Here is a 15,268-nt window from a genome sequence, read left to right on the forward strand (position 1 = left end):
TCATAACTTTAAAAATATTTTACTTTAAGATAAAGAGAAATATTTAAGAAACAATATTTTTAAATATTTGAATAAATATTTTATATATATATATATATTTTATATATAAATATAATAAAAAATATTTAAATAAATATTTTGACAAAAACTTAATAAACAAATTCAAAAGTCTGGTAAAACTCAACAAGTGTACAGCGAAAAGATTATAGTTGAAATGACATCATACAAAAAGGCTGTCAAAAGTGCCAGTAATAAGAGTTAATTCTAATTATAGTAATTGACTGTAATTGAGTTAATGTAAAACACTTAGTGCTCTCCTTATTTTCTTATGCTACTTGGTATCTAAAATTCACCTCTTCATGCTACTTGGTCTCTAAAAAGATTATGTGCCTTTATTTTTAAAATTGATGCAATTGTCAAACTTTTGTCAGTTATGATGCAAGCATCAGAGTTTTTTTCAGACATGATTTCAGAACTTTCTAGCAATTAGTTTTTGGTCTGCATGTTTTTTAGTGACCAAGTGGCAACGGCTAATTGCATGGCAAGTAAGGAATATTTTACTCTAGTGGTTTATCATAGAAGTTTTACAATGTTTAGTTATACAATGCATTTTCACAAGTTTTTATTTTAAAAAGTTTTCTATTATAATTTATGTTTATTCCATAAATGTTCAGAATAACCTTATGATAACCATCATTATTCTAAAAACTGCTACAATTAGCATCAGAAACTTTTTTGTTTTAAAATCAGCATCATAAATTATGAACTTGTGCAAAAAAAAATCTTTTTTACTTAATCCTAAAACGCAATGTGAGTGGTAAAGGGTTATACCGTTAAGTAGGGTTAAGATTTACAATATTTTTATTTGTTGACATTATTGTTTCAATGTTCCTAAAAAGTCAACAATTTTTATGTGCAAAGATTTTTTTTTTGTTGAGTAAGATTAATTTGAAAACGGTGAGAAAGATGATGGAGATGAAGGTAATAAAAGTGGTTAGAAAGATGATGGAGATGAAGGTAAAAAAAGTTTATTAATTGCTTTAACAAGCAAGTTATTCAATTTTTAGTGAAAAATTTTTATAATTACCATCTCTACAGTATCAATAGCATACTGTTCATACATCAAATTATTTGTTTGTCCGAATATCAATCCTACAACCACTTGCATCTCATCAACTCTCTCCATCTGTAACTAATTATGTTTAAATTTTACTTTTTGGTTTATCAAATAGGAGAGAAAGACTTTTGGAATATCTTGTGTTTCTAACAAAGACAAGTCGTTTAAAACAAAAACATTCCATCTTTTATACATGGATTTTATCTTATTATCTCCTCTAAGGATAATGCAGAATTTTCTGCAAAGATTTTTTAATTTTTCTTTCCAATCTTATTACTGCGCTCTCTCTCTGTCATCTAAGAGAAACGTATTCATTGTTAGACATCACCCTGATTTCCGTTGCTAAAGTTCATTGTAAGACATCTAAATCACCCTGGTTTCTGTTGTTAAAGATATTTCTCACTTAAACTTTTCTTCAGCAAGTGGTCTGAAAAACTTTTCTGCCAAAAGTCATACAAAACTGTTTTCTAGAACTTTCTTCAATACACTTCTAAATTATTGAGCAAGTGTTTTAGTTAAAATGTGAGTCTCGTTTTCCTGTCTGCTGGAAAATTCCATTTTAATTTTTATCTAAGCTTTAATTTTTACTTTGGAGATGCTCTAACTCTTCTAATTTTTAGCCAATTAGTGGCTCTATTTGCTGATGATGCGACTTTGCATTCGGACCTTGAAAAAAATTCATCACTTTTTGCCAATTAGTAGCTTTATTTGCTGATTAAATGTAATCTCTCCTCTGAAACAGCTTGGAGCTCACAGTAGTTGGTTAGTTTTAACCCAAACTCATGGGTTTGCTGCTAATAAGTTTTGTAATAATGTTGATATTCCTTTATTTATGAGCGCAACACACTTTCCCATCAAACAAATGCAAAACAAAAACCTATTAGACAATCGAAAAAAATTTATTTTTGTCTATCTAATTAAATCAGCGTCAATTCTAGTTTCTAATTGTAAAATTATTTGCGATTTTTTATAGTTGCTTTGTAGCTGGTTATACTTTTTTTTATTGTAAAAATTCTAATGTTTCAATGTTTTCTATGTAAAAAGTTCTATGTTTCAATATCATTAATGATTTTTCTTTAATAATTTTTTCTTTACTATGTTATAATACTTTTCTAGTTCTGCATTTTGCTAAGAAATCATTGAATTAAACTAAATTTGATTATGAATTAAGCATTAACTACATACTTCATACATTATGAAATTGATGGTTTAAAGCACAAAAGACACATGTCAACCTTTTTAGACGATGCTACTTTTTGACATTTTAGCCATAAATATTATTAAAATAAAATAATTAATGACATTAAAAATAAGCAAATATTGCAATTTTACTGATCTTTTAAAATAATTTAAAATTAGTTAATTAATTGAAGATCTCAAACTTTGAAAACCTGTTTTCTTGAAATGGTCAAATATGAACAAGTTTCTTTTTTTGATTTAAACCATACAAAAAATTTTCAGTTTACAAAAACAATTTACAAATGATTTTTTTTTTAAACCAACATCTGCAATGTTACCCTATTGTAACATTTTGTTCTATGACGTCAAAGTTTTATACAGTTTGTATAAGTAACAAGTAATGATGCAATTTATAGTAAGGGCACTGGTAAATCTTTGATAACAGCCCAATATTTTAATATTATTGTGGCAGGAAATCAATAATGATAAAATTAAAATCGATTCAGGATTGAATACCAAAAATTGTTGTGCAATCTTTATAAGCAATGTTGCTTGCAAGTGTTTTTAAAATTTCATATTTTCAAAAATTTTAAAATTTAGACACAATTTGTTTAGGTTATTTAAATTGAAAACTTTTATTGCTACATATTTTATTTCTAGAATAACCCTGAAGTTGAATCTTTGTCAAATTATCTTCTAACAGAACATTTTTTTTGCTATTGGTGCTCAACTTTTTATTATAGTAAGTTTAAATTTGAAACTTTATTTGAAATTTACTTTATTTATTTTTTATAATAAACCTTAATTTATTTAACACTTTATCAAATCTGGCAGCAATGGTGTTAACATTTGTGTTTATTTTAGAAACATTATGGAAAATATTTCAAACTTTTTATTTAGTTCTCATTTGTAATCGTTCCCTTTTTTCAAAACTAAAAGATTTAAAACTTGGAATGGAAAAAAGTTTTCTTATTTTTAACTATTCTTAGCTTTCAATTTACAAGTGATTTCCACCAAATCACAAAATATTTAAAAATACTAAATAAAATGTATACTTTAGAAAATCTTATCATAAACAATCACTATCAGTAAACTTACGGGTTTTTTATTTTTTTTTTAAATTGTTTTAGAAAAAATCAAGTAATGAATCTTGATTCACAATAAGTTCAACTATGTTAGATTTGAATTTTCAAGTTTAAGATTCGGGCTTATAAAATGGTTACAAAACATTGGATCACCATTAAAAATGTGGAGTTTTGGAAAAAAATTTTAAATCTTTATGTAGATCAATTAATTATATCGGTTTTTAAAACTATAGCTCTTTTTCATAACTATTTCAACATATGTTGTGATAAAATGGTTTAAAAACATTTTTTTTTGAGGTCCTTAGAAAAGATTTAACATTAGCAAAACGATTTTGAAAATAAATATTCTTGTTCTGCATGTTTCTGTTGTTTGTAAAAACATTTGAGTTTTAATATGTTTGTACTACACCAAACAATATTATTTATGAACTTCCGCGACTCAATATTACCATAAGTGTTAATAAAAGATAAATACAGCTGAGTTAATGTGACGTTACCAAAGCTTTGTCGGGTTTTATCTTGAATTCACCGTGTTTTATCTCAGATTTGTCGTGTTTTTTATCTCTGATTTTCTTTGGTTTTATTTAAGACTCATCAGGTTTTATATAAATTTTCTTGAAATTTTATTGTTGATATCTTGAATATAATCTCTCAAGGATAAGTTCTATGATTATGAAAGCCGGTTAGTTTTGATATTGTTTTAAGTAACGTTGTTTTAAATAGAATAAGAAAAATTTTATCAACTTTATTAATTTTATCATTATTAAAATATTTTATTGACACTGTTGCCATTAAGCCAGTTTAATATTTGTTCCAGTTTTTGTTTACTATCCGAAATAGAGTGCTGATTCACTGTGTGCATAAAATAAAGTGGCGTCGTCGTCAGACATGAAAGTAGATATGGTGATGATGATTACTACATGGTTTTATGAATTATTAAATTATATTAAAAGTAAGGACCCAAGATTGAGTCTTGTGGAAACCAATATAATATTAAAAGTTAATATTGTCTGAAGATCGTCAATTTAAAAATATAAGCTATTTTCTATCGGTTAAGTAAATGGAAATAATTTATGTTGTTTTTGAGATGTTTCATAATATTTTTCTAATAAAATATGATTGTTTATGATATCGAATACTTTTGATAAGTCGAAAAATAGATAAATTTATAATTCATTTAATCAAATCTAAAGTAAGTTTTTGATTTTTAAAAAGACGGATAACACCGATAAAGGGTCCGTATTTTGTTAACAAATTTTTATCTACTGTTTTAAAAAAGGAAGTCATGTCTGTTACCTTCAGTTTATTTTGAACAACGCCTGGTTTCAGCGGTTTGATGATAGTATTAAAACTTTTTTAATCTACCCATAGCAATTTATAGCAAAAAAATAAATCCAATTAATCGAATTATTACTGCTAATACTATTATCACTAGGTAATTAATAGGTAAGATATATATATATATATATATATATATATATATATATATATATATATATATATATATATATATATATATATATATATACATATATATATCTTACCTATTAATTACCTAGTGATAATAGTATTAGCAGTAATAATTCGATTAATTACACATCAGGTGTAATAAAAAACGTTACAAAATTGTTACAAAACTAAAACCGTCAAAAAAGAAGACATTACAGGCGTAAAATAAAAATAGTTTTTATTAAATGGTATAATGGCGTCAGTTAAAATTTTTTTGAACAAAATAAATGGTCTCAAAGTTCTCTTGTTTTTATTCATTTTATTTTCACCTTTCTATAAAAACTATTTTTATTTTACGCCTGTAATGTCTTTTTTTTTGTGTGAAATATTGTGTAAATATATAATTACATCGAAATATATTTAAAACAAAAAGTTTATACGCAGCCGTTTTAATCAAATTTAACAAATATAAATATCGTATAACAAGAATATGATTTTAAAAGATATATATATATATATATATATATATATATATATATATATATATATATATATATATATAATGACTGTCATATACGCTATACAATTTCAGCTTTTTTTTAGGTGCAAGTAGTATTACTTGTCATTGTCTTCACCAAGATAAATTTCCTGATAAATGACGAGGCCTGGAACCTTATATTTTTAGATTTTTTAATTTTTATAAGTGAATTTGTAGATATTTTGTTGTTCGGCTCATAAAAAAATTTTTATTGCCTCTTTTTATACTGCTTTCGCTTTTTTCATTTGTTTTAAAAAAAAAAAAGCATTTAATTTAACACTTTTTTTTTTTAAATCCATAGGAAAAATATATTTATAATAATAATAATAATAATAGTACATAATATAATGTAAATATTTATAGTTATTAAATCATTCAATTTAGAATTTGAATGTTTATATCTATTGTAATCAAATTTTTTAAATCTCTTTTAAAGATCTTTTACTGTAATGTATTATTTAAAGTTCAAATAATATATTTTTTTATCTTGAAATCTGGGTGTAGTAGGCAACAAAAATAAGGGCGTCGCTCCCATGGGAGCTGATTTTTCGACTTGATACCATCTGGCTTTAAATAAATCCATTAAATCAAGTTTATTTATGTTGTTTCAAGATTATTTTTTTTATAGAATATTTCTTTTTTTTTTCATTATAATTATATTATACTCTTATTTAGTTTAATTACTTAAATTAACCATTTTATTTTTACTCTTTGGATATTATTTGTTATACACTTTGGTACAAAGTTAGTCAATTTGTTATACACTTTGGTACAAAGTTAGTCAATTTGTTATACACTTTGGTACAAAGTTAGTCAATTTGTTATACACTTTGGTACAAAGTTAGTCAATTTGTTATACACTTTGGTACAAAGTTAGTCAATTTGTTATACACTTTGGTACAAAGTTAGTCAAGCCCTTTTTGAAGTGGAATCTAGATCTTAAAGTCTTATATGCAAATCATCTAGATTCCATAAAAATTCATGCTTAAGCAACCATGGCGCAGTGCTTAGTGTTTTGGCTCACAACCAAGAGGTCCGTTGTTCGGTGCCGGCTCTGGCCAGATAAGCGACTTTAGTGAGGAAGGAGGTATGAACTTCCTAGTTAAATGGTCTTCCACGTTGCTTTGTGATAAGACTTTTAGGATTTCTGGGTGCACCTTGATAACCACACCAGAAAAATATATATATATCTGGTTTTAGAATATAAATTTAGAAAGATAAATATAGAAGTATAGAGTTTAAAGGAAGATAATTAGATAAAGTAATTGGATCAAATTAACAAGTTTAAGGAAGTAATTAAATATACATCAATTAGTAATTTAATGAAGTTGTATTTTAAATAGTATTGTGATATAGTGAAACAGTAGCCGTGTTGTAGTGGTTAGTGTTCTGGCTAACTGGAGGTCTCGAAGTCTGGAGGTCTGGTTCGAATAAAACTGGAGGTCTGTGGTTCGAAGCCGGCTTTGGCATCATTGGTAAGGAAGGAGGCGTAAACTTTTTGTTCATTGCTATTCCGCGGTACTGTGTAATAAGGTCGTTTGGACTTCTTGGAGCACCTAAATAATTAACAAAAAAAAAAAATTAATAAAAGTAACTATAAACTTATATTAAATTTAGTTAACTAAAGTTTAAATTGTAATCAAGGAGATTGTTTATTAAGAATTGGCTCATTTTTGTTTAATTAAAATAGGCAAATATTTTAGCAACAAATGTTTTGTTACCTCTTATACTAATAAAAAATGTTGGTGAAATCGTTACAATTCACAGTAATAACAAAACGCTTTAGGGTTGTAGAACTGGAATAAAACAAAAAAAAGTTGGAAAATGTATGTTTTGCCCATAAGATATATTTATTTGAGTAAAAGATTCAAAACATAAAAACAAAGCAAAAAACTTTTAAATACATTTGATGCATGCATGGATACAGTAACAACATGTGTTGCAAACGGTAAATCATTTGATACCCTTTTACTGGTTTCAAAAAAGCTTTTGACAAAGTTTTACATAGAAGATTAGCACTAAAACCTGAAGCATATTTCATTATATCTGCGTCATTGAAGTAGTTAAATTCTTTTTTAACTGATTGAAGCAAAGTGTTGTACCACAAGGATCCGTGCTTGGTCCAATTTTATTTTTAATATAGATCAATCATCTTCCAGGTTAACTTACAAACCAATTGTTAGTGTATGCAGATGATTGTAAAGTAATAGCTAAAGCTAACTATGAAATGGATACATATGCTTTACAAAATGACATTGATATATTGTAAAAATGGGTAATAAACTGGAAAATACAATTCAATTTTGAAAAATGTAAAATTATGCATATTGGTAACAAAAATAAAAATTATAAATATTTCATGACTAACAATAATATAAAGCAAGATTTAATTACTACTAAATTGGAAAAGAATCTTGGCGTATTAATTTCAAATGACTTAAAATAGGAACCACAAATCAAAATTGTATCTTCGATTGCAAACTATAAACTCGGTATAAAACGCAAACCATATAAGTATAAAGATAGTAAACTAATAAAATTGCTGTATTGTAATTATTAACACCCGCATTTAGAATTTGCCATACAGGTATGGAGTCCTTATCTTGAAAAAGATATAAATATATTAGAAAATATTCAAAAACGAGTGATAAAATCTGTACCTGGGTACGTCATCTATCATACAATGAAAGACTAAAAAAATGAAATTGGCATCTTTGAAACAACGAAGAATACGAGGAGATTTCATACAAATGGAATTATTATATAAAGAAAATAACTTGTAAAAAACAATCAGTATTTGTGCTCTTTAAATTTTTCAGGTCCATTTTTAAATATTTGAGTTAACAAACATCATTTATTCTACGACAAGAGATATTTAAATTAAAACCGTTAGTGGTTTTTTACAAATTGCACAGTCAAATTCTGGAACAATTTACCAATCGAAACAGTGGAAATTAAGAATATCAACTTATTTAAAGATAAACTAGACTTAATTGAGTATATTTAACTGCCTAATTTAGTCTGTAAAAGATTTAACATAGGGTTCAATCTCAACAGTATTGTATATTATTATTAATATTATCTTCCATTAATGTTTTTTCAATTTCTCTTCAGTTAAAGTTTTTTTCAAAATTAGATTATTTTTTTTAAATCTAAGGTCTTTACCATGATTAAAAGTTTAACACTTATTAACGTAAACTTGAATGTAGATTTTTTTTAAGAGTCCTTTGCAATAAGACCTTATTGCACGGTCTTATTGCAATAAGACCTTATTGCACGGTCTTTTGCAATAAGATCTTATTGCACGGTCTTATTGCAAAGCATTTAACTAGTAAGTTCATGCCTCCTTCCTAACCATAATTTTACCACACATAATATCTGTAGTCCTCGGTCAAAAAAATTGCATATGATGTCGAAAATAATTACCAGAAATTATTAACTTTAATAAAGTAGCCCATTTGATCCTTTTTTTTTCTAGTAAATGTGAAAAAATGCCACCTGAAAGTATGGTAGATCTTAACTCGTCACTTGCAACTTGAGGTATTCTACCAATTAATCCAAGTATATATGTATCTCAAGAATGTTAATTGAAAAGAAAAATTAGATATAGTCCGGCATTTTTAAACCCATTAGAACTACAAACGAAAGGAATGTGCTCGACTCTAATAAATTTCTTAAAGAAAAAACTGCCCAGTTACTTAAAAAATAATTGATAAGGTTTACATCTTTGACACATTAAAAGTCGATATAAAATTACTAATAAAAAAAAAGTTACATGAATGCTTATACAAGCATCTGCATAATAGAGTATAAATAAAAGCGTTTTTCTGTAGTTACAAAATAAAGTCTTACAACCAAATTGAGTATTTGAAGAACATTGTCCAAGGTCATCCAAAAATGGTTGTTCCCCCCTCCCTCCCGTCTTAAGCTGTTGTATATGTATTTCATTTGGCAAATTTGAACATTTAGTATTTGAGTTAGCATTTAGGTTTGTCCAGAGGGTAGTAAGAAAACCTCATTCAAACGTTAGTCGGCAACTTAAGACTACAGTTCCTAACGGCAAACGTCAAATAACGAGGATTTCTCTTTTTGTCGTTAGTCGGATTTTAGTTGTTAGTCAAAATTATTGACTTCATGGCGGTAAATAATATCGGCGATTTTTTTTAAATTTTCCTGAACATCTGTAGGAATTGCGGAGAACTTTAAATATATATCCGAAATAGAAATAGTTTTCTAAGTTGATACTTCAAACCGTTTGTAAAAACATTTATAGATAGCTTGAAAATTATTTTTGAAAAATCACTAAAAATTGAACAAATTATACTGAGATTCTTGATATTTTGCTTGATGATAGCGATGGAGAATGCAATTTTAATATTAATCTTAGTGACTTTAGTAATCCTTAAAGTATTTTAGAATATGTAATTAAAGAACCTGCTGTCTGAGGATTTACCAGCTCAAGGTTTAGTTTAAACTTCACGATCCATCGTAAATACCCTTAAAAATCAAAACTTCTGCAATGATATTTCTGCATCTAAGGAGCAAGCAGAGTGCGACCAGAATATAGAACCTGATATTGAAGACAAAATTTTTTAGAATCATTTCAAACATTTCGGGGGAAAAGGGTGGGGAAGGGGGGGGTGGAGTTACATAAAAATTGTTATAAATAATATTTTTTAAATAATTGTATGCTTTTATTTATTATAAATTCTAATATGTATCATTGATATGAATATAAAGTCTGATAGTAACAGTCATCAATCGTTTGATAACGTTTCACAACCCCAAAAACGTGTGAGAAATAGAGGTGGAAGTAAAGGTGTAATTGCTTTACAGGGTTTTGGTCATGTTGGCCTAGATAAAGGTGCTTGTCATAACCTACAACCTAACCGATATCAAGTTGGGGTTAGATTTCCTTGTTTTTGTGGTAATCAATTACGTCAACTGACTGGTGGTCGTGCTGTGTTTTTCCTAATCAAACTGACTTACTGTTAAAATGGAAACGTGTTGATCCTGGTTGTGAGAAAAAATCTTACAACACTTTTCAGTTCTTTTCTACTGAAAGTCTAAATTTCTTTTCTACTAAAAGTAAATTTATAGTGTATAAAGGAATAGGAGGAAGCTTACTAACTGATGCTATTTTAAAACAATCCTACGTGAAGAAGCCTCCTTTAGTAATGGAAAGCTGTTTCAGTTGTTGAAATGAAAATCTTTTTTGGTCTAATTATATAACTGGGTATCATCCATAAACCAAGTTTGAATATGTGTTTGTCTACTAATTTTAACCTACTTTATTGGACTTCAATCTTTGATTTTAATGATCCTGATAGAGATTGAATACGTAAAGTCAGACTATTCTTTAACATAATCAGAGAGCGTTGTTGAAAAGTTTACAGTCTGAAACAACACTTGAGTATTAATGAATCCCTTGTGGCCATTTCGGGCAGATTGCATCTTTATTAATATATAAGTACACAAAAAAAATTTGGAATAAAGTTGTATGAGTTGAAACAGCTGATGGTTGATTTCCTCGTGTACTGTGGTACTGGGACATTCCAGTACCACAATACACGTTGATGACGAAAATTCAACATACATGTTAATGAAAATATTTCAACATACATATTGATGGCTCAAATTTTGCAATGTCTTCGAGCCAACGCATACCAATAGAGCTGAGGAGTCAATTTCTAAATAAAGTTTATACAACCTTTACTGATAATAACGATGCAAGCCCTTCTTGTGCCAGCTTTTTCTTGTCCAAAAAGACTTATTTCTGTGGAACCGTTCGCGCGAATTGAAAATTTTACTGCAAAGAGATATTGAATAAGAAAAGAGATAAGGGAATGCTATTTTCTACTTGCAACAAAGACAATAAAATGTTAGCCTTCAAATATTGTACAACTAAAGACAAATCAGGTAACAAGCAGAAAATTGTTTACATGCTGTCAACATAGCACAGTTCAGTGATGATAGAAACAGGAAAATCTTATAAAGATAGTAACATTATACTTTATCCATCAGTGGTAAAGCCATACAACATTCACATGGATAGTTTTGATCAGATCGACAAGCAACTACATTTAGGTCCTTTCTTCAGTGCTCTTTAAATCATTAAAGAATTTATAGAATAAATTTGTATAATATACATTGGTATAAGTTTTATACCCATGGTACTGGCAGGAACATTTCATATTTGAATTTTTCTGTGTAACATCAAGCTGTTAATTTTATTAACTTTTGAGATTCCTCACAACCCTTGTGTTTTTGTTAGAGAGAACTAAGATATACTTACAGGAAGACACTATTCTTTAATGTTGCCACCAAGCAAGACAGAGAGTAATTATTGGCCCCACAAAAGATGTCGTGTTTGCTAGGCAAAGGGAAAACTGACTGTCAATGGACATCCCTTTAAAACCGTTTTTGTTTGTAACTTCTGTCCATCACAACTCGGGTTACATTTTTATAGGTGTTTTTAAATGTACCATACATGTACTTAAAATATTCACAATGTGTTTTCACAGACAAATATGTGCATACTTTTATTTTAGGGAAATTTCTTATTTTTGGGTGTCTTTACAAAAAGCTAAATATCTTTTGACTATATTTTCAATTTTGTAGTTTTCAATTGTTCTTTTGATATTCAAAATGATATGTTTATCAAGATGTCATGATGTTTATCAATATGTTTTATCATATTATTATATATGTATATTTATTATTATTTAAAGGTTAAATTAAAATTATTTAAATATTTGTTCATTTCGATATGGCATATTTTTAATCACGTGATTAAAATAAAATAATAATTTAATATGCGGAGAGCTAATTCTCTGACAATAAATACAACGTCTCATTTGTGAAATTCCGATAAGTAGTTTTTATTTTATACCCTTTTAATTGTTCAAACTCTTTTTTTACTCATAATCATAAAGCTGTTTTTAACTCAGTCGTGAAAGGTTTAAAAGTTGATTATCTTGTGAACTACTTTAAATTGGGTTCTAAATGTTTTTGGAACCCAATTTAAAGTAGTTCCCGTAGTAATCCATTTATCAGGTTCTTCACATTTCCAAAGTTTCAACAGCAACAACCTCTTTATGGTCTTACAAGGAATTATTTTTTTCCAATTTATACTGCTTTACTGAGTGAATATATAATTACTCTTTAATTAAATTAACTTTTTTATAGATTATTGTATTGTTGAAATTCAAGAATCTTTGATAATAGTCATTTTGAAATGTAGATAACTAGATAAACAATATATAGACTCAAAGCGTTGTTAATAGCGATTACTGTTTATGTTGGTCTATTTCTTAAATCAAAATATTTTTTAATCTTCTATTAAATCAAGAGGAAAAAAAATATTTTTATATCTACAGTTTTCGAAGTAAGGAGGAGTGTCTTCTCACCACCTTTTTATAGAATTTAAATCATCCTGCCACCTTTTTATATCTCTTTTAATTTAAAACAGCGTGACTGGATGAACTTTTGAAATCGCTGAAACCACTCTAATTTTTTTCCCCCACAGATATATATATATATATATATATATATATATATATATATATATTATATATATATATATATATATATATATATATATATATATATATAAAAGTAATTAAATTTTAAAAGTAATATATGTATAATAATAATAATATATATATATATATACATATATATATATATATATATATATATATATATATATATATATATATATATATATATATATATATATATATATATATATATATATATATATATATATATATATATATATATATGTATATCTGTGGGGGAAAAAAATTAGAGTGGTTTCAGCGATTTCAAAAGTATATATATATATATATATATATATATATATATATATATATATATATATATATATATATATATATATATATATATATATATATTATTATTATTATTATTATTGTTGTTATTATTATTATTGTTATTATTATTATTATTATTATTTTAATGCATTTAAAGTGTTAAAAAAGATTGCTAAATGTATGACCTAATGACCAGTACGTTTTTTAACATGCGCTTAATAGATTTTCTTAGTATTATATGAGTTATCAATCAGTGCGTCACAGGGTGACAAATCAATGTCCCGCTTTGATGTCATCATCGCATGTTTTTTTATAAAAATGTTTTTAATCAAAACGCTTTAATTGATGTTACCCTTTAAAGTTTGTTTCATGAAATGAACCTTCAGTAAAAAGCAAATGAGTATTTATGGTCACACTGCGTTAATAAAAAAAGTCAAAAAATTTGTATGGCGCGGCTAAATGCTGCGCCAATAATAACAAAGTCTGTAGTAGATTACGAATATCCTTTACTTAAGTGCTATACTAATTAGTGTATCTACTTACGCAAACAACATTATTTTTTTTTAAATCGCTGGCTGACGTTTATATAAGAAAGCAATACAAGTCTGATTTTTTTGTTTTATGTATAAAAGTCTGATTTAAAGTAAACTGGGTAGATAAAATACTGATGTAATTTTTTAATAACACTGAGTTGTCTTAAAATTACTTAATATTTTAACCTAAACAAATATAATTTAAGTAGACGCGTGCATTTTTAGTTTTAGAAAAGTTCAATTTTATATGAAAATTTTATAAAGTTAGTAGTAACTTATGAGATGCGTTGAATACAAAGTTCCATAAACAAACTCTTTTTTAGGGGATTGAGTCAATTGAGCTAACGGTGCTTCTTACGGTTAACTTTGATCTGAATGTTATTTGAAAATAGTTACCTCTGGACGGGCTTACGGTTATTATTACGGTACGCATACGGTTTGAATAACGACTTTTAAGACATGAGGTTTATTTAAAAGACGTTAGAAAAAAACCTCATGTGATTGCTGGAGAGCATAAGTAATCTGGCAAACACACAAAGTGTTTTCCAGGTAAGGATGTGTTCAGGTGTTTATCAATAATATAAAGTGATTACAAATAGTGTACCACATTGATATAATATTGATAAGTTGCATATTGTTTTAAAAGTTTTTTGCATGATTTTTAATAAATAATAAAAACACTTACACGCAGTTGCCTATACATCGTAGTAACTATAGTTACCGTTTAGAAAATATGTCTTTTTGACATAATATACAGATTACTTCTACGTGTTAAAATTTTGTACAAATTAGATTGTTATTCAATAAACAAGAGAAAAATGCAGCTCATATGAAAGCTTGTAAAACTAGGTTTAACAAGTTAACAAATTATAAGATAATTTACTTTTCTAAGAAAATGGGTTGAATCGGTTGTAAACAAACTCGATTGTCAAGCAAACTCCACTTGTTTTTAATAAAATCATAATAGTGACTAAAATTTCTAAAATGTTTTCGCGTTTAATAATTAAAAAAATTTTTTTTTTAATTTTTAAAAAACTTTTAAATAAGCTAGATTTGTTTCCGTGTTTATTATTAATAAATTTAAAATTATTATGGTTTTATATAAAATAATATCGTTGTTTTTAAGATGGGTTTAAAAAATCTGAGCAAACAACTTTTACGAGATAATTTTTCTTTTTTTGAAAAAAACAAATCTGATAAAGAGGTTTGAAGGACTGTTTACGTCACTCCAATAATACTACAAATATACCGCACAAATACTTTTCTCTTCAAGCATATTAGGTTTTTAATGCAGATAATTTTTTATTCTTTAAGAGGAACTAAAAATTGTAAACTAATTTGTTTACATTCATAGAAACGTATCAAATAACAAACAAAAATTTACTATATAAAACATTTTACTGTAATTTATCTTAAATTATTTAGTTTCTATGATCATGAAAAAGTTATTTTATACATTTAAGTTCACTTTCACTAAAAATATTAGGACGATTCGTTTAAAACTTTTAAAAGTTTTTTATTCATGAAAC

The 15,268-nt window shown here is 26.6% G+C and overlaps 1 protein-coding gene across 2 annotated transcripts in view; it reads left to right on the plus strand.

The window, feature by feature from the left end:
• Positions 1 to 5,559, plus strand: part of LOC136087443 (cellular tumor antigen p53-like) — a 62,946-nt gene extending 57,387 nt beyond the window's left edge. For both annotated transcript variants that reach the window (XM_065810218.1, XM_065810217.1), the window contains exons 12-13: positions 2,957 to 3,038; positions 5,434 to 5,559. In XM_065810218.1, coding sequence (XP_065666290.1) covers positions 2,957 to 3,038; positions 5,434 to 5,489 — 138 coding nt within the window. In that variant the 3' untranslated portion in view covers positions 5,490 to 5,559. The remainder of the gene's footprint in view (positions 1 to 2,956; positions 3,039 to 5,433) is intronic.
• The last annotated feature ends 9,709 nt before the right edge of the window (positions 5,560 to 15,268 follow it).

The sequence above is a fragment of the Hydra vulgaris genome, chromosome 11, assembly GCF_038396675.1.
Source record: "Hydra vulgaris chromosome 11, alternate assembly HydraT2T_AEP".
NCBI lineage: Eukaryota > Metazoa > Cnidaria > Hydrozoa > Anthoathecata > Hydridae > Hydra > Hydra vulgaris.